Here is a 23,554-nt window from a genome sequence, read left to right on the forward strand (position 1 = left end):
GATCATTAGGGGCCGTTCACATCACGTATTTTGCGCGCGCAAGTTCGTTATTTCCAATGTAGGCGCGCGGTATGCGCGCTCATAATGGAAGCAATGCGCGCGCGTCGCACCGCATCGAGTTAAAAACATCTAAACTTTTCAGAATGCCGCAAGCGCACCGCAGGTCATGTGACAATAACTAACCAATCAGCTTCATCCTTTGCCGTATCAACGTTGAAAGCTCAGCTAAGATGAAGGAACAGCTGTTCATAGCTGTATATGGATTGCCATTTTGAAACGAATTTAGTAGCAGAGCTACTGCGAGCGATTTTTAGTGCTGCAAATCCATTTATACTTTGCTGAAATTTCCGCGTCTTCATTGAGAGAGAGCGTGTCATGGATGCTTAGCAAAGACAGACGCCCCAGGAGCACTTCTGCCCGAGCGCTTTGGAAAGAGGGAGAAAGCGGCGCGACTAGCGTTTTCCATGCGTTTTTAGGCGCGAACTATTGAAGACAAAAGCGATGACCCTCGGTACCTCTCAGGCTGACATGTTGATGTGATGTGATATCTGATTTAAGTGGGCGTGGTGTGGGTAAGGTAGAGAGGACATGACTGATGATAGTGTCCTGATCCAGTCACGACGCTATTCTCAGCCTGCGCTCCAGCTGAGTAATCAACTTTATTTAAAAAAATAAAAATGATTTATATATTTTATATTCAAACTGAAAAAATGATGTGATTAACACTCAAGTCATTCAAGTCATCGTGTCTCAAGTCAAGTCAAGTCTCGAGTCTTTAACTTCTAAGTCCGAGTCAAGTCTCAAGTCCTAAAAATAGCGACTCGAGTCGACTCGAGTCCAAGTCACCAAGTCACAAGTCCCCATGTCTGTCGACAGCCCTAGCCCTCTTTATATCAGTAAGCACTACTGAATCTTACACTTGGACTTGGACATTAAAAACTGGTCAGCCAAACCTATTTTCATGCTTTAATCCTGAACAGAGTGAAAGCAAGTTGGAGAGAAGAGGCTGCATAAGAGTGTTTCTGTGGCAGTGAGCCCCAAAATGCTTTTTGCAGTAGCAGCATGAGAGGCTTTGCTGCCACTCCTAAACTTTAAATTTGATTTGGCTGGAGGGGTCACATGACAGCTGTAAACGAATGCCCCGAAGGCCTTCTGCTTTCACTTGACACTGACAAGCTGTGAGAGACTCCAACACCGTGGAAATATTCCCTCTTTCCATGACATCACCCAGTCTGGAATGGAGGAAAGGGGGAGGACGGCAGGAGCAGGAGAGGAGGAGGTGGCACAGCTGGTGACAGCCGCAGTACCATCTGCTCCTGACTAATAGTTCATGCTGCTTTACTTACACTCCCACTACTCAACAACTAGTGAACGAATGGGAAGCCTGCTGCAGAGGCCCGCAAAGACTTTGGAGATTCCTGATTGACAATTATTCTCATCTTCTCCACCACTTCACTCTCATGTGAATCCTCAGAGCCCTCCGTTTCACTTCTCACCTCCAGCGATCACCTCTGGGACGATCCAAGCACCCTGAGCGCTGAGGCTACATCATAGGGAATTGGTCTTGTTACTCTGTCATGTGACACTGACAATGTGTCTTAACCAGACGCAACTTGACAAGTTACCAGCGACAAGTAATATCTCTATCCACAGTAAAAATGACATATTTCTACATATTTAACACAAAAACAGTATTGCCAAATCCATTTTACTTTAATAATGGGATATGTAACAGGATATTCAATAAGATAAAAACTATCTAGGTTCTGACAATGCACCAGCAATGGATTGGTTCTTATTAGCTGTCCAGGTAGCTGAAGAAGTGAAAAATAGAGCCTGTCCTCCAACAAAAAATGACCATATAGTTTGTTTGTGCAAGCATGTTATTATGAACTGAGTTAACCGCCCTCTAACGAGCGTAAAAATAATGACAGTATTGTGTTGTGTCTGTCATCATGAAATGACATATAACGTCATTACCAATCACTATAATAATATTTAAATGGAATGTGTAGACTTTTTTCACCAATCTCACAGTAATTTGTACATATTTTACTTGGTGGCTTATTCGCTCGAACCTAACCCCACCCCTAATCCTACCTCTCACAGAAATCATGCAAAATTATAATTTATAGATCATATACATTTTATAAGTACATGCGTTCTTTGGGATCGAACTCATGATCACATGATTACATATAGTCGTATAATGCATTACTCTACCAACTGAGCTACACGAAAATGTCCTGTTGCCAATAGGGGCACAATTTTACAATTTCTTCTACCCTGAAAATTTTAATTTAAAATGAGGATAAAAAAATTAATTTTCTGTGCTTATTTGTAGGGCACATAACTTTGTGATTATATCAATATTGCTAAATAATAAAAATAAAATGAATGCCTGTCTTCATTTTTTTTTTTTTTTACTGGGTCAATATTGATGAGCAAGATTTTGGACCTTCTAGATCGCACTGTGTCTGGGACCACCCACTTCAACAAATATTGGAAACCAAGTGATCCTAAGTGACAAACTGTTGTGATCAATGGTTGTGACTGCTTCAGACAAACCCTTAGATGACCATTAAAGAGATACAGCATGTGCAGCTGGTAAGGGCAATGTGTTATTTGGCATTTTATAAATACACCTTGCATTTCTCTCTCTACTCTTGAAACAGACAAACTGATTTTGCCCGTATCTTATAGGGAACAGTCTGAAAGAGCTCTTACCATACATCTTGCCCTCATCCGAGAGGATAATTTTGCGGCGTCCACAGGGCGGGTAGATAGCCAGTGCCTCCTGGAAGCTCTGCTCAATGTCAGGACTCCACACCCCCTCGGCATCATTGTCAATGGGCTTGTCTGCCGAGTCACTCATCCTCTCAATATCCTCGGCAGAGCTTTCACTGCCACTCCAGCTGCTGGGATCAATGGTGGCGGTTGGGACCTCCAAGCCGAAGCCTGGAGCAGACTAGGGTGAATCCTGGAAGTGACAATAAACAAAAACTAGTTGTGGTTACTCTCTCTGGAACAGATATGTGTCACTGAGATATCAGGTGATACAATTGTTTTGTGGTAGGATCATGCTCAGTTCATGACACTGGTCGTAAAAACAGAGCCCAGTTTAAAATAGGTAGCCCTCCTTGGTGAATTCAGTGAATGGGTTACTCATAGTTGTCTCTACATATTGAACTGGCATTAGACAACAAAGAAAAAATTACACACTTCAGCTTTAACTACATAGCACCGCGACACTGAATTTGTTATTTTCCTTAAAAAGTCAAAGTGGGAATAACAAAATGAAGGTAGTGGTCCTTAAATTACTCTCCTTTCCTTTTAAGGTTTTCTTTTTGTATGCAGAATTATGACTATGAATTTTGAAGACATCCATCTAAGATTACTGTAACTGAAATCCAATTGCCTGAGGAAAATGTTTCTGACTAGAAGGATTAACCTTCAAACATTTCCTAAAACCACCTGGCATCTCCATAAAATTGCATAAAAACCATAAAACTCATCTGTTGAAAGAAGAATATAAAACCCAACTGCCTGGTCTCAAGTTGCCCCTTCCTGTCAACATCAAGGGCAATCATATTCCCAAGGAATTAAATAATGACCTAACATCTGTTCTGCAATGCAATGTCTCCTGTAATGTGCTATAACTTGAGCAACATACAATAGTGAAATCTAATTAAAAATCAATAAATAAAAATCATAGAGGAAGTGGAAAAACTTAAATGGCCTTAAGAAAACTTATGTACAATATGTAGTAATTTGGCAGATCTTTTAATCCAAGTGTGCCTTTCTTAAGGTCACTTTTTTTTTTAAAAGCGACTGAACAAGTGACTAATCTGACATATTTTAAAATGAAAATAAAGATATTCAAGACCACGAGAGTTTTGGCCACTACTCCAAATCACCCCACAAACCGGGGTCATAAACCATGAGAATGCAATTTCCTTCTTAAAATGTTCAATTCTCCACCCAGCTTCACATGAACTGATGAGGATGTCCAACACACAACAGCTCTGAGGACTTTAATTCTTAGAGACTTTCCCCCATTACTCTGTGTGCCACTCCACCGCTTCCCCCACCCTCCCGACAGCTTCCTCTCTCCGTGCATGCTTCCATTCAGCCAGCACAAGCTGTTGTGATGTGGGACTAGCAGCATATGTTTCTTCTAGAATGTCAGTTCACGAGGGGGGAAGGGAGCAGGCTGTTGGGAAAAAAAAGGGGGGAAAACGCTCTGGGAGAGTGGAGGGAGCTTTTACTGAATTCCGTGTTTGTGTGCTGAATGCTGACACTGCAGAACAGACTCACAGACTGATGAGAGAGGGAAAAAAGCCTCCCCTTTTTGACCACTAAATGGTTTGCCCCCCCCCCAACCTAACTGAATAATGAACTACACTGGTAATCACTTCCAGCGCTGCTGCAAACATATTGTGGTTGTTCAGTGCAGTACCTCATCCTGGAACTGCTTTCTCCCCCAACTGTCAGATATACAAACTGTTTAAAGATGGCCAGTTTCAAGGGAACGCTCAGGAGCTCAGCGTAGATAAACATGTTTACTTCGGCTGTTCTGGCAGTGCTGACTCCCATATGCTAACAGAAAGCCTTCTTGAAAAATGGCTGCCATGGATCCCTCGGTCACGCGTGGCCTAGGGGGATCTAAGGCCAATGTTTCAACATGTCAGTTTCACCTGATGGAGTGTGATTTCCCTATAGAAAAATACCAGTGACAAGAGGGTGTGGTTTCGAAGTGACATGAGCAATCCTATCTCAACAGGTAGATTCCATGTGTGTTTTCCTCCCCCAACGTGCACCATGTTATTTTTATACCCCTATTTGGTCCTTCTTGTTTCCTGTTCCCTGATTTGCTCCTGTGTATTTAAAGTGTGCTCTGCCCCTCATTTCCTGTTCGGTATTGTATTTGGAAGATTAAAGACTGTGTTTTTGAGTTAACTCATGCATCTCCTCGTCTCCTCGGTCCTCCACAATCAGCTCTATCCTCTGACCACAGTCGAGAGATGGCTCTATCCCCAGACCAGCATCAAGATAGGGCTGCAGTTCCCAATTCCAGACCATTATTTTATATGCCCTTATTTGGTCCTTCATTTTTCCTGTTACCTGATTAGTTATTTTAGTTCCAGCTGTATCATTAATTATGTTCATTTGCTCCTGTGTATTTAAAGTGTGTTCTGCCCCTAGCTTCCCATCCGGTATTGTATTCGTATTCGGTCATATTAACTAGTTGCTTATTTTCTTATAATTTGTGAAATTTACTAGCAATTTAAATAATGTATGTCCCAATGCTGTATTGCTAACAATTTATTACTACATACTCACAGGCCAGAATAAAAGTACACAATGTACTTTTACTGAACACTAAGCAAGCAAATTGGTATTTGTGGAAACATTAGCACCTTTAACAATGACACAAAGTCACATACTTATTAGCGACCAACATTATAGCCACATGCCAACCTTTAGCAAATCGTTATGCATTACATGCATTTAATATAACATATTGGGAAAATTAGTGTATAAAAAAACACAGTCAATATTCAAAATAAAGCATTTTTGATAATATTACAAAGCCTACCGATAAAGTACAGTCATTTGTCTATTTTAAATCACACATCGTTTAGGCAATGACCATATTTTCAAAAGATTATTTAAGCCTTGGTAGTAAAATGTGCTAGCAATTAAAGTTTAATTTGCACAAGATGAATGCCAAGCTTAAACTGCATGAGATGGATGCTCAGAATAATACTACACCATGGCAATTTCTAACCACTCATTGCTCTGAGTTCTATCATCAGACCAAATGGATCTACTCTGAATTTACATTTCCACTTACATTAATTGGAGGTTATTCTGCCTTTGATGGTAATGGAAAGTGTAGTAGCTGGTTCTAGATAGGCAGACTCTCTTTAGTGAAGAGAAACAGTCGCTGGACTGGGTCATATGGTTGGGTTAAATGTTAGAGATCAGGCCATGGGTTGTATCTTTTACATTTAAAAAACAATTAAAAACAAGCAGTGTTTGCTGTAGCAGATCAATTTTGAAATGGACATGCATTTTCAAAAACAAGTGTTAAAGAAAAAAATCAATAGCCTAAAAACAGCCTAATCATGCTCCATTGCTAAAGTCCCTCGATGATCATTTAGCCTTCGATACATCATCGTAACTGATTCACCTCTGCCACTATTTCATGCAACATCTCTCATGGGAGGCCCAGATCAATGCTGCCTAAAAGATAATGATAATTTCCGCCTAGTTCGAGAGCACTGCATTATTGGATTACTTCAACATGCACAAAAAATGGGAGTTTGATTAAAGCAGGATTTTATCTTTAAGCATTTCCCCTGCGATTGATAATAAAGTCATTCATCAGATGGGACCAAGAAAATCCATTGCAAGTCTTACGGTGCTCTAAGAGGAAAACAAAATACTTGCTATAAAAGTGAACAATATTTAAGAAGACAACTCTATCAGGTCTCCGTCTTATGGTGTGTGCTCTCTGAAAAATTTCACAGCGAACTGTAAGTTCTTACATGTCTTTTCTAAATAGACACAAACAGTAGTTAAATGTCAGTAGTAAATGGGACCATTTCTTTGCTTCTAGGAGGGAGCTTATTAAATTTACACGTGAGAGAAACAGACATACATTTCAAAAGAATTATGAACAAAGAAAGTAATTCTTACACTTTAATATTATCTAAACTAATGCTGTCACAATACTAAAATCTAAAAAGTTGATATTATTAAAACCAGTGAAATTTCACAATACTAGACACCAAAGAAAAAAATTAATATGCTACTGAAGAAGCTGCTTTATTCAAAAAAGTGAAATACTGATAAAAAAAAATTCAATTCAATTAAATGAAAACAATGTTTTGTAGCCTTCACGTATTGCACTCAAATTTTTTCAAAAATTTTTAACTTAATGGCACGCATGATTATTAAACATACTACTTTAAAACAGACTTAATACTGTTGGAATTCGCATTTAAATTAGTTTCACAGTTTTTTTCTGTACACTTTTTCTATCACTTTTTTATCACAGTTTTTTTATCAGCATTAAGGGTGTGCCAATATTAAATCTGGTGATATTGATATATTGATAATTATTTAAAACTAAAATGAATTTATTGTATGCTACAAATGAGTTTAAATATTTGAAAATGAATATTTATTTTGAAATGTATATAAAGCATTATAATACTGTATAATGTATATGTAATGTATTAATAACTCCGCAAGAGCACATTTTGACCATGAAGTTAATTTGATTCGCACATGCAGCCGTTATGACAAAACCTTTATACAAATGAGTGACTGGTATAGTTACATTTTTAATATAGACTTGGAACTGACACTTTGCTTACCTAATGAAACAACTAAACTACCGCAAAGACTACAGAAAGAAAGGCAAAGTGATTTTTCCTTATGGCGCAGCAGCTCAAAGACACACAAACAGCCAAAAAGCCTTGACGAATGCATTTTGGCAAGAGTGAATAAGAATGTAGCTAGAAGCCTCTCCATTTTGATTCATTAAAAATTGCACTATAATGGAGAAACAAGTGCTACTCTGTGCTTAAACAATGTGAGCACCTGCAAGTTGCTCAGAGGGCACGCTCACACATAATACCTTAAAGCAAAAAACCTTTTCACTCATTTTCCTTTGAATATCTTACAAACCTAATTTTCTTCCCCAGACCCAAATTAATTCACAGAACAAAGTATATCACATATAAAAATATTTTAAATAACATCATCTTTCATCTGAATGTCTATATTTTGTATTCATCTTGCTGAAGCTATATAAAAAGATCTTTAGGAGAAAATACAATGTTCAAAACCTGTGTGATATGAATAATCATGATTGTGATCATACGAGCTCACAGTTTCCTACAGGATTGACTGTTATTTTTAATTCTTCATACATTATACAGCAGCTGCCAAACAAGCTGTAATTCCCTGTACTGGCCTGAGGCACTAAACCAAACACTGTTAACCTTCTGCACACATTAGAGGCTCGTTCACTTCTATACATCTCTATGCATGCATGTGTGTGTCTATGCGTGCAAGCTTTGTGTCTGGGTGCTCAAATGTGTCAGCACATTTGTGTTGCATTATATGTGTGTGATGCTGATAATAGACCAGCAGACCTGAGCCAGGATGTGCCTGAACATGCCTCCCTCACAACTTGATGCCATTATATACTGTAGTCTCTCTCACAACAGGATACTGAAGAGAGGAAACGTATGAGAGGTGACACCGAGAGTTTTGAACATGTATGTGGAGGCGTTTCAACATTGTCAATAAAGTTAACACATGCCTGCATGCTCCAATTATTCTGATTATTTAAAACCAGGCAAAGAGAGTCACGTGTGGGTGAACAAGTTATTAGTGAAGTACTGTATAAATGTGCACAGTAACTACTGTGAGTACATAGATTTGATGCTTTTCTGCTGCGATATAATGAATATATTACATTATTAACATAATTCTTATGCTTTTTCATATATCGGTTAGGAATCTCAAATAAGGTTTATGAATGCGCTCTTTAAGGGGTTCTTCTTTTGTGGTGGGAATTTGCATTTCAATAGCATATTTGTGTTTGCACATCTCTTATTGTAGTGGTGTGGGCTCTGCTCCAAGTCTTGTAAGGCATCATGCTTCATGCGCTATGGCCATTTGAAACATTTCACAATGTTTAATACACCCATTTGCATGTTCATTAACTTGTCATCATTATATCAAACTATTTTGAGTAATTATAATATACAGGCGAACTGTGTAAAAGTTTAGACTAGAGAAACATGGATCTGGATTGTTTTTTTTTTTTTTTCATGCGGAAGGAATTTAAATCTGCTAATATACATTGAATGAGGTTGAGAGGACTACAATATCATTAGAAAAAGCATTATATAGTCATCTAAAATATATTTCGAACATGCAAGGGGTAATGGACATGTAGAATTATTGTTAATAGCGAGCTTTTGAATTCTGTGGAAATCTGCAAAGCTTTCTATGTAATTCTGTGGATGATGCTGTTTCCAAGCAAACCCAAACATGAGGGAGTTTTTCTTGTGGGATGCTTGCTGGGAATTGCAAGCCACTAATCACAATAAAGCTGCTTTGGAATATAAATTCTAAAGTTCTATACAAATATATTAAATGGTATTTAATAAACAGGTCTGTAAAGAGCTGATAGTCTTAAATTCTAGTTTTATTATCTCCAAAAAAATTTCATTTAATTTCAGCATTAGTAAATGTTATTGCTTTTTTGCTCTTCAAGATAGCTAGAACTAAAACTATTAAAAAATATATCTTTTTTTTTCTTAAACTGATTAAACTGAAAATAAATATTCCATGGAAGAATTACACTAAAAATATATATATATTTTTTTATTTGAAATAAAAAAAATTAAAGCCAAATAGATATTTAAAAAAAAGTAAAGAAAGAAAATGATAAAAACATAAGAATAAAAAACATAAAAATCTGAAAAATTAAAAATAAAGAGATTGAAAGAGATAAAGAGATTTTAGATTAGAAATTAGATTTTTTATTTTTTTCCAATGTATTAGGAAATACTTTTTAAAGAAAAAGAAATTGCTGACATATAGTAAGACCTACTAAATTAATTAATTGAAAACTGAAATTAATTGAAATCTGACTTTTGATTGCTGATTAAAAAGTGAAAACATGCAGTTGCTACAATCAGTAAATTTCACTGATAAATTCAGAACAAAACCAAGTCAAATAGTAAGTTGGGCAGCCCGCAAATTAGTCAACTTTGAAACTATGTCGTTTTTGAGCATCTTACTTTGAACTTGAACTTGAACTAGGCGAAAGCAACAGCACCGAACGGGTGCGCGATAAGTGGCTCTCCACTAACTTTAGTGAGGACGGCTTCCATCTCTGCATCTGGTCACAAGTCTGTTAAAGTCAAAGTCTAGTGTGCCAAAGCCTGTTAGAACACTAATTATCACAGCTTCTAAGAGGCAGGAATGTCACCTGTAGAAACAGTTGCAGCCTTAACAAATAATTGCATGTTCCTATCTGCCCGTCTCCAGCACCATGGAAATGGTCTTATTAGCGAGATAAAGGAGGAAGCAGGCAACAAGTGAATGCCATGGTGAGAGCGGCCCGTGGCTGTGACACGGCATGATGGGAGATGACACTTATCGACAGATTACATAAACCACTCAGGTTCTAGCTAAGCAGGAATTTGACTCCCTAAATGAAGAGAACCAATTTCAGCCATCGCACAGGGCCGAGGTAATGAAATAGAAGACGAGAGGTCTGAAATGTAATTTTCCGTGCGGACTTCTTTTGTGCTGTTATCTCTGAAGGTGCAATAATGGTTCGCTGAACGACTTTCACTGACCCCATAATGACCCACGGTAGTTATGGCCTCTGAATGAAGAACTATAATTACCATATAATTACTAAATACCTCATATTGTCAATTATTTGCTATGGGGAATTATTTCAGCAATGTCTGAAGTATTTCAAAGTATGCTTGTTTGGAACAAGCAGCATCAAATTATGCATATTCATAGCTGCGAGACATAACTGAGATTCCACGCTCCGCATCCGTCCTCCTAACAAATTCATTATCGCTGGAATGTTTGAAACGACTTTAGTACAACGCATGAACCTTGAGAGACAATTTTACTAATTTTTAAGTTGAAATTGAAAAGGACCATTCAGATTTCATTAACATTGTTTGCATAATAACATATTTTCATAGAAACCAAAGTCTACAATGACTGAAATTAAATAAAAAATGCTTAATCAAAATGCCTTGTCAGCCAATTATCAGTTTTTTTGTTGCATATAACTTACTAGGTCTTGCGATATTCCTTTCTTTTAATATTTAAACTTTCCTTATTTGTTTTTAAAATATATTTTTTTAAATTAAACAAGTATCTAAACATCATTAGGAAGGCTTTTCGAGTTTTGCCCAAGTCTATGAACTCTCCAAGAATCTCTGTTTGCACGGAAAGAGGAAATCAATTGATCTGTTTTGTACTGGATCTTTCTGCTGGTTCCATGAATAAATCTAAAGTCCCAGAACGCTGATGAATCAATGATTGAGTCTCTCACGACCAATCTCCTAAAGCAGACAGCAAAGGTCCAGTGGAGTGGATGGCCACTGGCGCTCTCCTGCTGGCAAGACCCAAGCGTTTATTTAATGCCTCTTTAAACCGATGGGGTTAGATGCGGTGAAACCGTCTGATAGCATCCAACTCAAACCTGAGGCCCGAAGCTTACCGCCCGGTGCTGCAACTACAGGCCGCTCTGGGATCAATTTCTGCTGGCCGGAGTTCTGGATTGATTTACAGGGGCTGTCAAAACAACTTTCTCCACCTGCCTCCAATGCACCACAATCATGTGCAATGTTTGGCCCATCACATCGATGGCACATGGAAGGGCAGAAACATTAGTCCGTTTTCCTGCCTGAGGCTCAAAGTAATAGTTTACACAAACATGAATATTTTTTTAATAATTTACCCACCCTCATGTCATTCCAAACCCATATGATTTTTGTTCTTTCATTGTTTTAAAGAATATAAATTCATGCTTAATTCCATTCAAAGTGAATGGTGACCAAAAAATTATACTGAAAAGTAGTCCAACCACTTGTGCACTACATTCCAAGTTTTTTGTGTGAGAAACATATCGAAATTTAAGCTTTAATCTTATTTGTGCAACTTTGTTATGCCCATATTACGAGAAAAAAAATTGATGGAGCAGTTTTGAATAGACATCAATATAATTATCAAGGATAAACAATGTAAATTAGATTGCATGGAAATGACCGAATTCTGCTCTTTTTTTTGTTCCAAAATAGACAACAATCAGGGATGCATTTCCCAAACGTTTTGTAAGCCTAAGAAGTTCGTAAAAACGATCATACAACTGATCTTAATATTACGGTCTGTTTTCCAAAAGCATTGAACTTAAGTAGCACTTGAACATAAGTAGCACTTAATGCATTTCTTAAAATACTGTAGAACAGCCTCAAAAAATAAAAAGTCAACCCTCTACATTGCAAATAATTCACTCACATATGCGATTACAATTTTCACTCTGTCTAACTTAATGATGTCTCTCATTTGCTATTGGCTAATAAATTGATTTTACTCACAAGTGTGTGAGCCAGTGTGTTTAGCACTGATATTTATATATATGTGTGTGTGTGTGGGTGGGGGGGAGGAGGGGGGGTTGGTTGGTGTGTGTAGTGTATTTATTTATTTATTTGCAAGTAAACTAAAAAAAAATGTACTAGTAAATGGCGATTCTATTGCGCCTAGAGGGTTGAAGAGTTCAGTTCTACTTCAGTATTGTTGGCCTTATCCATGCTTCTTTAGAATGCATTAGTTGTGTATCACAATATGAACCAAATTCCACCATCCCAACTTGTGTAGATGTTAAGCAAGTGTGGAAATAGTTGATTAAATCAAGTAATAAAAGCTGTGAGTAAAGAGAGATTTCCCGGCTAGAGCCGAGGACACGGGCCGAGCGACATGCGGTGAGGCATGAAGAATGAAATGGCAGTGATGAGCAGAGAGGCCATCTGCATTTCACAAGTCCCAGCATGTCAAAGACAGCGTCTGTTTGGAGTGCACCTCCATCTGTCATAAATCACTTCTTCCCACCATAGCACTAATGGCGGAAAGGTCACATGGCATTTTCTGATACACTGTTTGTTTGTCATCCATCAGCAAAGGGATGCACTAGTGTTTATTGGTGCTTCATGAGCAGTGGAGACCAGATGAGACCCATCCACAGGGCTCTCCACTAACATGCTAGTAAAACCGCCCGGATGGTCAGCTTGAGCAAAGCTAATTAAAAATAATGTTTTGAAAGAGTATCGCTTCAAAAAAGTTAACTGAAAAATAATCGTGACCATATTACAAAATGTTAACGTTTCTTAGAACCTCTGATACGAGTTTCCTTAAAGGGATAGTTCACCTAAAAATGAAAATTCTGTCATCATTTACTAACCCTCATTTTGCAAACATATATGAATTTCTTTTGTTTGTAGCACACAAAAGATATTTTGAAGAATGTTTAAAACATGTTGACTTCCGTAGTATTTTTCCTTCTTGTGGAAATCAATGGCTCCCAGCAACGTTTTGGTAACCACAATTCTTCTAAATGTCTTCGTTTTATATTCCACACTAGAAACAAACTCATACAGGTTTGGAACAACTTGAGGGTGAGTAAATGATGACAATTTTCATTTTTGAGTAATTTCTTTAAGGCGCCATTAAAATCAATGTCCCTTTGTTGTATTTAGGTTGATTCAGTAATGTTTAGCAATATTTTTTAGGTTAATATTTTTCAGAATAATTTCTATAATGTAAATGTTTTAAAAACTATATTATGACATTCCAAGTGTAATACTACATATAAATCACAGTCTTTTAGCTTATACTGTTATAATATAAATACTGAGGCTCTTTAGTATATTCAGCATAAACCAACACTGCAAAATTAAAAAATAAAGTCCAAAATTTTATTTTTAAATCAGCCTTTCAAATTAGGTTAGACCATTAGGTTAGACCTTTTTCCAATGTATTTATAGCTTTACTTGACTGTTTTTAGATTCAAGTTTAAACCTTATAAGCTCAAATGTGTAATTAGTTTGCTAGTGGTGAGCCACTAACTGTACTGCAGAAACTTATTCAGTCTGCCATTGTTCGCTAAACAGGGAGTCCCACCCCACACTCATGCCACTGGCTGAGCCAGAGGTAGACATGTTGAGCAGCTCAAACAAACTGTTTAAAAAGCATCACAAGGTCAGTTTTTACACAAATGCTTTATTTAATGTGTCTCTATAAAACAAAAGAGAACACTGTCGTCATTTACTCACCCTTGTGTAGTTCCAAACTTGTATGCCTTTTTTTTTTTTTTAGAAAACAAACCGAACAGTGAAATTAATCAAACGAAATTAGTTAATTGCACTCAAATAATAATGAAAGTTCATTGGACTTAATTTAAATAAGTCCTGTAAACTCTAAATTTTGTTGTAAGTAAGGTCAACTTAAAATGATTGTGTTTTCTAGTTCCCAGCATTCATTGCATCAGAAAACAAGGAATATAAATGTAGAAATGAAGTGTTATTTTGTGTGTTTTTACACAAGATTAACATAGAGGGACATAAGTTAGTACTTAAATGTTGTGTTAGAATTTACAAAGTTTTCTGTTATGTTGGTTTTGTAGTGTTACCGTTGTGGTGAAGAGTAGAGCCTGTGGTCAGGCTGAGGATGGACAGCAAAAGACTAAATTTGAGTGTATTTCCCACGTATTATGAGTTGAAAAATAGAGAAAATTGTGTAATTAGTGTATTACTCCCTAATTATAAGTTGAGAAATATCAATATTTATAAGATAACTGAGTTAATTTAAGGCAACTGGAAATTTAATTTTTTATTTTATTTAAACTTAAAAAAATTAAAAACATCACTTAAATGTTTTTGTGTAATCTGTAACAAAATATTTTTTGAGTTCTGTGAAGTTCTTAGGGTTTACAGTGAAGAAATCTGAAGAATCTTGGGAACCAAACAACATTGAAACCCATTGGCTTGAGATATTGAGCCATTTCTCAAAATATCTTCTTTTATGTTCCAAGGAAGAAAACCATTTTGGATGGAATATCCCTTTAATATAAAAATGATGAACTTCACCTTTAAATCAATGGATGAATACCATAGTAAATGTTTCCAGCAACTGTAACCTTTATATAAAAACCCTGTAATTTAGTATTTGCATAAGGCATTGGAGAGGTTAAATGATGTTTACAAAGCTTAAAGCCCCACTATAGCAAGATTTCAAACTCAATGAGCATGCCCACTTTGCATACTAATGTCCAGAGGTAGCTTAAAGTCTGTATCTTTTCCCTGTAAATCCAGGCCAGCTCCAGGGCAGAGGGAATCTGCCCGGGCTCCGCCGCTCATGATAACAATACAGCAGGAATTAATGAAAGGCCTGCTAGGGATTTATTACGATGGAGGAGACCAGAATACGGTGCCAGAGATCCTGGACGCTAGACATTTGAATACAGGCCACAAATTATAAACAGTTTCAGTAAATGAAGTGACTGAGTGTCTTTGTTCCACAGGCGTACATCTTCCTATTGCTAGCAAGGAACAGGGTGCTCTAACCACTAGCGTGGCCAGCTCTGGGAAAGGAAGTTATTGAAGCCTGGATTTCCTGCTTTCAGCTGTGGCCAAGAACTTGGAGGTTTATGGCGGTTTCAGGAACTGACTCATCTAATGATTCATGGATCAGAGATTGCTTTTTACATGTGTCTGGTCATGGAAAAACTTGCTTGAATAAGAACATATAACATTTTGGTGCGCCAAAGATGGCTGAATGGCACAATATCATTAGATGTAAACCATACGTTCTTCAGAATAACTGCTGTTTGCCATTTCTATCAACATTAATTTCTTCCTCTGAACTGACTAAGCCCTCCATCTGGTTTGAATTACAAGGCTATAACTTTGAAGTGCTGGAACTTGTCTTGCTCGTCGTTTCAGTTTTAACAACAAGCAAAAAAATGCTCTTGAATTCACCGAAAATCTCTTCTACTAGGAATGTTTACTCGGAGAACACTCCAAAATCATGCAACAATTAAACTTCAAACTAAACTGGTCTCAGTGTTTTAAATGTACAAATCACTCCAAAGCATATTAGTGCATCATAATCCCTACCACAGCTGATAGGCCAAGTCCAAATTTATATTTAAAAAAATAATGTATATTATCAGCGGGGGGCAAAACACAAACAGTGCTTGCAGAAATGGTCGTCAGGACCAAAGTACGCTCCGTGGTTGGCAGTCATTTTATGGCAGTTGTCCTGAAGCACATTTACTCACATGACGTCAGCGGCTGAGAACCAGCTTTTCATTTGGTGGCAATTTACCTCAGCTTCTTTAAGGGCTTGTTGTTACAACTAAACAGCAGACCACACTCAGTTATTCCCTTGGAGAATCAATTTACAGCGGGTCGTGCTCAGACTCCAGGCTACCAGTTTTGGTTTGTAACACAATATTAAATAACCACAATTTATTTATTTTTTGAAAGTAGCAAATGATCATTCGATTTAACCTCCGTTAGATCAGTAAACATAAAAACAGCGAGTGACACACTATATTAAAATATGACTTTTTGAAGTAGAAAGATTATGTTTTAAGTTCATTAAAAACAACTTTTGAAAAATATTTTTTGTTTTTGTTTTAAAGTACTAAATGTTTCCTTGAATAATTTATTTAAAAATGTGTTTATTTTGAGAAATACAGAAATACATGTACTATCTTTTTTAGAATAATTTATAAAAAAATGTATATACCATTTTGTTGTTATTATACCATTGCATTATTTTAATATATTAAGTGCTATATTCATATTTAACTTTATTTAAGTGTTTTAAGCATTAATTTTCGTGTGGTATCAAATATTAAGAAACATTAAATATTTGGATTACTTACTTAAATTGTAGTGTTTGGTATTGTGGTATTTGGTATTTTCGCTTTTGTGGGTTCTTTTAGTGCTGTGGTGTTTAACTTTATGATTCTCGCCGATAACAGATACGGCTCCCTACAAACACAAAAAAAAAGTATTTGTGATAAAACTGATGGAAAAGTAAACCAGCCTGGGCCGGGTTTCCCGATAATGATTGATCTTATCACTTAAGAATGTTTTGTACGAGTAATTCTATGATCGTTCATTATTGTTTCACTTGCGCTTCCCAAAAATGCACGTAAAGCAATTGCACATATCTGAGCTTTAAGTGCTATTTAGGCCTCGCTATCTGTTTGTCAAGTGCTGAAATGTCACCTTATAGAATGGCTCTTAATATAATAGATATAATAACTATAATACAATACAATATTATATTATATTATAGTGTATAATATTATTACATAATAATATACTTTATATACAGTATGGAGAGAGAGAGAGAGAGAGATGTTATTTCCTGGTCTAATACATAACTGTTTTTCGTGCACTTCAGCAAGTCATTGACATACCAAACTGCAGGTGACTGCATAATTCTGTCTTTTTACAATGTATTTAGGCCTTTACGATTACTCCAGAGCAGCCGTAGATCTACGATGATTTTCAAGTGCTACTTAAGTTATGATGCTTTTGGGAAACAGACCGTAATATTAAGATCAGTCGATAATTTTTACGAACTTCTTAGGCTTACAAAGCTTTTGGGAAACTCAGCCCTGATAGTGGAAAATACTTCCAGGTATAGTCTGACAAAACCAGGGGCAATGGCAGTTTATTTTACACAAATGCAACTTAAATCAGTTAATGTGAATGAATATAAACAATTCCAGCACTGAAACATTAAAAACAGAGTGGCAGCAATAACTCAATTTAAACATTAGTGTGAAAGTGAATTAAGTGAATTGAGTGAACAGTGAAAGATACATGATGGGCGTTGATTAGTTTTAAAATGTCACTGTAGCATCTGCGGGTTTGATGCTTGCGGTAGCGAGCTGTAAATCATTGGTAAGTTTGATGTTAATAACCAACATTCAACCATTATGACACATTTTCTCTTTTCTCCATCCAATGTATGTGATTTATTTTCTACAAAACATTGCATTGTGTTACAAACAAAAATGGAGGGTCCATCCAGAGATCATAAAAACATCTACTGAGTTCATCCATCAGGAAAGAGTGACTAATGCTTGGGTTTGAAAACAAAACAGCATCTGATCAAGCTCTTCATTTAAAACAGCTGTTTCCATTACTACTAAGAAGAGAGACAAGAATATTGTTGCAAAATGCAACATCCTTGTATGCACTAAATCCTTGTATTCACTAAATATATTACAGAATACGGAATTCCATCTTAACGTTCACCTGCTATAATTTAAAATAAAATCTTTAAAAGCAGGACCTTCCAAGGACCTTCATATTTTCCATGGCTTTGATTTTTCTCCCCCTCCCGGTGATAATCTTAGTTCCTGTTCGACCACAGACAGATTCTAATAGGAAATGATGCCTATGAAGAGTAAAACACACAGGACGTGGCTGTTTGTGTTGGTCTGTCTCCCAGCAGAGTTTAGTAGTTCACATTACCCCTGACCACAGAGCACAGCAAAGTGAGTTAGCTGCTTCTAGAAGTGGCAAAGGCACTTTTGTGCGGTTCATTCATATCTGTTGTAGCCTTGTAGTGGTAAACCCTATTTCATAGTGTGTCGCCATTATAAACCTATTTGTTTCACGTTCCCCGCCGGGTGAACATAAATCACATGCAGTCAATAAAAACATCAACATACGCCTAGCGAGGCCGAGTGCATTTCTGAACACCTATTGCTTGTTCTTAATGTGCCAGGATTTAATTCAAGAAAACCGCTCGTTCGGACATTATTCAGAGCAACTCTTCAAATGATTCACTAGAATGATGCAATGTTTCAAGCGGGGGGTCTTGTCAGTACAAAAATGGATCGACCATAGGCTTTTAGAAACCATAAGTAGATTCTGATAGCAGTGATACTAAAAATATTGAACTTGCATATACTACATATATTCCATCTGATTTCCATCAGTGCACAAATTTTAAAACGGACTGTTAGCAAACATCCCACATGGGGAACATGAAAAATCAAGACAGAGGAAATGCTATTGTTTAGCATGCAGGATGTCAGTGAGACTAGAATATTATCTGACTTCGGTTCGACTTTTTGATCATTCATCCTTTTCAAAGAAACTTCTTACGAACAATTTGATGGCAGTCAACAGAAACTTGGTGACTCAAATATGAAGCGATTTAAAATGCCATTGATAAGCTAAAGTGAACAGATAACTTATCTGAAGCATACGGGGGCCATATGGTGCCACGGCCGCTGCCGTCTGTCGCTGGCATGACAATAGTAATGGCATAACGGGCACAGCATCAGCTTGGATTCCCAGAGCAGTAAACGTGAGAGCAAACGTTCATATTTGCATTTTTTTTCTCTCTTACAGGTGCAGAAAGGGTCTAAACCAGATGTCTGCTTGAGCGCAACACTGTTTGCCTTCTACAATTCAACATCCTCACACACACACACACTCCTCCCCGGCTCAGCAACAGGAAAAACAATAGGTTCTCTCTGTGCGCTCCCGTTCCCCCACAATCCTTCATTCCCAGAGGTAACCCAATACACTATGTCTGAGCAATGCATCTATTCTCTTCTCATTTCACAACTGAAAGACTGCCTTCTTCCTGATCCACACCGGAGAGCACCACTGAAACAGAAAGTACTGAAATTACAGTTTTTTCCCTCCTCGTTCAAATTCATTATTTATGGTCAGTGACATGCGATTTTCCTTAACAGAGATTGTCGCCCTTTTTTGAAAAGGGCAACCCACTTCTTTTAGAAGCTAAACAAACAGCTTCAATTGAAGTTTTCTCGGTTGTGTTTTGAGCAATAAGTAACTATTTAAAACTCCACTGTATGTAACACATACTCAATTCACATTTTAGATCTACACTAAATGTGAAAGATGCAGTACTGTTTATGATATGAAGCTCGCCGGCAGCCTGCATCCATCTATCAATGCTGTTCATAGACATAATAAATAATAATATATTATAAATATATTAACAACACACACTAACAACACATAACTTACAATAATACTACACTCAGGCAAGCCAGTAAACACACAAATTAGCAATAAACTAACAAAAAGCACATTAAGTAAAGGTTAAGTTTGAAACTATTTAGTCATAGCATCAAAATATGTTTGTACTCTGAATGTAAGGTTTCTTTTTATATATGTAGCTAATGAGCACTTTTGATAAGGTTCCTCTATTTTCGAACCATCTGATCAAAAGTGTTTGACATTAAGTGATGGATTTAACATGACACAATGTTTCATCCGCTCACTTGAAAATGTCAAGCGTGTGTTCAACAGGTCTACGTGTGCACCCTGTAACACTGAGCACAAAGCACTTACTGCTATGCCAATTCTACACAACGAGCAGATTTGCTTCTCATCGCTGTGATACTGTATGTCAGAGGTTACATCTGCTAGAATTCAATCTGTTTACTGTAGTACATGATCATGGGCCAGTTAGAGGACACAAACAACACATTGTGTTACTCAGACCCTTCTTTACATAAAGGGCAAATGTGAAATATAAGACAATAATTAACTACAAGGAAAGAGGCATTTTCACAAAAAGACACAACAGAGGCACTTGCTTCCTGTTAAGTATTAAAGTCCAGAACAGTTAGGGGCTGCGCTTTTAAAGCTTTTGCATTAGAAAGACAATAAATACATAGTATGCTCTTTATTGTACACTGTAAAATGTGAAAAAGTGCAGCGGACACCTGTACCTATTTCTACGTGCGCTGCAATCAGTTTGTTTCTATCCATTCGCAATCATTTCTGTCATTTCTACTCAATTTTGTATGTAATGAACTCCATTTTCATTCAAAATGACATCTGAATTTGTCCAAAAAAGTCAAATGACCTGCAGGTTGTGACTAAAAAATGCTCATCTGTTTTCTAGTTTCCACTAAAATGCGTTTCTAAATTTAAAGCTGTAATAAATCATTAGGGCTTTAATTTCAGGAAGCTTTCACAAGCTTTTTCTGGTGATTAATACTAAGTTACAGTTTTATTACAATAGTAATAACAGCATGGCTGTATAATGGATGAATCATAATTAGCTTGATCATATAGAATGTATCACCTAAAAGTGAAACTCACAGCTCGGTTTATTTTTGGGGTTTGAGCAGATGGATGTGTGAATGAAGAACAGAGGCATGTGTGATTTCACTATGAATGAATTCACAAAAGGACAGTGAAATGTTTAAGGCATTTTAAAATAACGACCTGTACGCCATTAGGCAAAAGCCTGGATAGTTAGTGGAGTTGGTAAAGCCTAGTTCTGATGACGTGCTAAGCTAAGCTACGCCGTCCCGTTGTTATACTCTCGTTACGTTCATAGTTTCGTTCCGTGTGATAATAATAAGTGGCTTTAAAAGACAAAAGCTGTGTTTTATCTGGCATTGTCGTTTATAAAGTCCAAATACAACGCGCCAAAGCACGACGTTACTCCAGAGGAAAACAGGGCGGGCAAATCCCAACAAAGGAAATGACAGAGGAATAGCAGCCAGATTCTCCCATGCAATCTTTCTGGAACAAGCTGATACATTAAAACAATGTCAGCAACTGCTGCGACTGTAGCTAGCAGCTTTGGACAAACAAATGGGCTACTTTTACAATTGCACAAGCGTGAAGTAGGCTAAAGTTTCTCCAGAGTAACTGGAAAGTTCAGTGCGAGTACACAGGTTGTCGTTTTAAAAATAAAGGACACAAATGTTAAAGCTTAGGGATGTGGTGTGTTGTCCACGTCATTCTGCGTATGTTAAATAACGAGACGAGCACTGTGATATAACTAAATAAAGACGCCAAGAGTTGACGTAAGTCAGATAAATAAAGAGAAGAAAAGTCAAATGTGTACTTACGGGTGAGATGTGAACAGAAGCTGGGGAATAAACGCCAAAGATACGCGAGCAACAAGTCTCTCCCCGCGCTATATTTGTGCTCAGCTCCGAAATGTGCGGCGTAGCCAACTATGGAGGAGAAAACAGCAACATTTGGATCCGTCATCTTGTCCAAAATTCTTTTCATGCAATAATCAATGTCCAAAAATAAAATAAAAATGTTCCCCCAAAACGACGCGTATTGTTTCTGGGTGTAAATGTACAGGACTTACTGCAGAGCACGAGCGCGCGAGGTCAGCTTCTTTAGCAAAAATGTGAAAAATGTCAAAGATTTTCGTGCTATGTCAGACTGAGTCACTGGACAAAGTGAAAGCACCCTGTTGCTGCTGCAGCGTCGAACTAAATCCCATTGAAAAGATACTTTGAGCCCGACCACTCTTGATACATGCCTATCAATAGCCATAATCGTGCAAAACAGTTTTATATTTGCTCGTCTGCTTTTACTTAATCCTTAAAATCGTTTGCTCTTAAGCTGTTAATTACCTTAAAACTTACCTTAACGTCCGCTTTATTTATATCAACATTTAAGTTCGGCCCCTTTGTTTTGTTCTACTGTGGGTTTGTATAGTTGTTTGCGAACTGTGTAAAGTTATTCTTGTGTTTTGGGGCCGGCCGGGAATGTGAACGGGAATCTCCGCCGCACCGAGAGAGATGCGAAGAATGCTCGGAATGAGAGCAGGAATGAAATGAACGCGAGTTGCGTCGAGTTTGCAGGAGGGCGGAGCCAGAGGGTGGCGTCATCCCGCAGCTTCTCCCACATCCATGGGGATGACCTCACAGGACACGTCCAAGCCGTCCTCCAATGGGAGACAGCGCTGGCTTGTTTATACTTTCGTGCCCACTTGTTTGCAACCTATTGATTCGGATGAATGCAATAGTAGCGCTTTCGAGGTTTTAATGGCTCACTGTCTTTACTGTAGGCATGCCTTTATTTAGATTAGATAAGTGTAATGAAATATTTAATCATATTAAAATATTTAAAAACCTTATTATACATGAATAATCATTGTAATATATATATATATATATATATATATATATATATATATATATATATATATATATATATATATATATATATATATATATATATATGTATTTATAATCCAAGACAAATTACAGACTATATTTTTCCAAAGTTTACCCTATATACAGTAGTAAGATTGCCTTACCTTGATTTATACATTTTTTATATATTTCTTTAATGTTTTCTATTTTAATATATTATTTAAAGTAAGAAAACATTTTTTGATATATTCCAGTATATTCAAATATATATAAAAATACAATCATATATTAAAATATATGATTTTATCATTTATATCTGTGAAAGTAAAGCTGATTTTTCAGTAGTCATTACTCCAGTCTTCATTGTTACATGATGCTCAGTTGTGCTTAATTAATATTGGTGCTGAATTAATAATAATGTTTCTTATTATTATTATTATTATTATCAATGTTAAAAACATTTTTTGCCGCTTAATATTTATGTGGAAACAGTGATCATTTTTTTTTCAGATGTAGCTTTGAAGAAAAGCATTAAAAATATATATAAATCTTTTGTATCATTATAAATGTATTTACCTTCCTTTTCAAATTAAATTAATTGATTTCTTCTTATTATTATTCTTTTAAATATTACATACCTTAAACTTTTAAATAGTAGTGTATTGCAGCATCCACTAAAATATTTAGCACTACTATTGTTGTCAACACTGATAATAATAATACATTTGCCTTGTTCATTAAATCAGCAGAAGGATCATGTGACACTGAAGATTGAAGTTGAAAATGGATTAATGAATTATAAAAAAGAGAGAAAACTGCTACTTTAATAAATGTAATGTATTGCAAGTAAATGTAATATTTCATGATATTACTGCTTTTATGATATTTTTGATCAAAGAAATGCAGCCTTGGTGAGCACAAGTGACTTATATAAAAAGAATCATAATTGTTCTTCACAATATATGTGTTTACTGTTCATCCTCTTCACACATTTTTAAATGT

At 36.6% G+C, this 23,554-nt stretch overlaps 1 protein-coding gene across 5 annotated transcripts in view; it reads right to left on the reverse strand.

The window, feature by feature from the left end:
• The window catches only part of LOC128016516 (transcriptional enhancer factor TEF-1-like), a 71,398-nt gene extending 49,170 nt beyond the window's left edge, over nt 1-22,228 (reverse strand). For 3 of the 5 annotated variants that reach the window (XM_052601070.1, XM_052601069.1, XM_052601066.1), the window contains exons 1-3: nt 22,040-22,228; nt 21,506-21,613; nt 2,728-2,980 (exon numbers count right to left, since the gene is read on the reverse strand). In XM_052601070.1, the coding sequence (XP_052457030.1) occupies nt 2,728-2,875 (148 nt within the window). In that variant the 5' untranslated portion in view covers nt 2,876-2,980; nt 21,506-21,613; nt 22,040-22,228. Of the gene's footprint in view, nt 1-2,727; nt 2,981-21,505; nt 21,614-21,756; nt 21,903-22,039 lie in introns of those variants that run through there. The other 2 variants (XM_052601067.1, XM_052601068.1) reach the window with 2 other exon arrangements.
• Nucleotides 22,229-23,554: the final 1,326 nt, after the last annotated feature.

The sequence above is a fragment of the Carassius gibelio genome, chromosome A7 (assembly GCF_023724105.1).
Source record: "Carassius gibelio isolate Cgi1373 ecotype wild population from Czech Republic chromosome A7, carGib1.2-hapl.c, whole genome shotgun sequence".
Classification (NCBI taxonomy): domain Eukaryota; kingdom Metazoa; phylum Chordata; class Actinopteri; order Cypriniformes; family Cyprinidae; genus Carassius; species Carassius gibelio.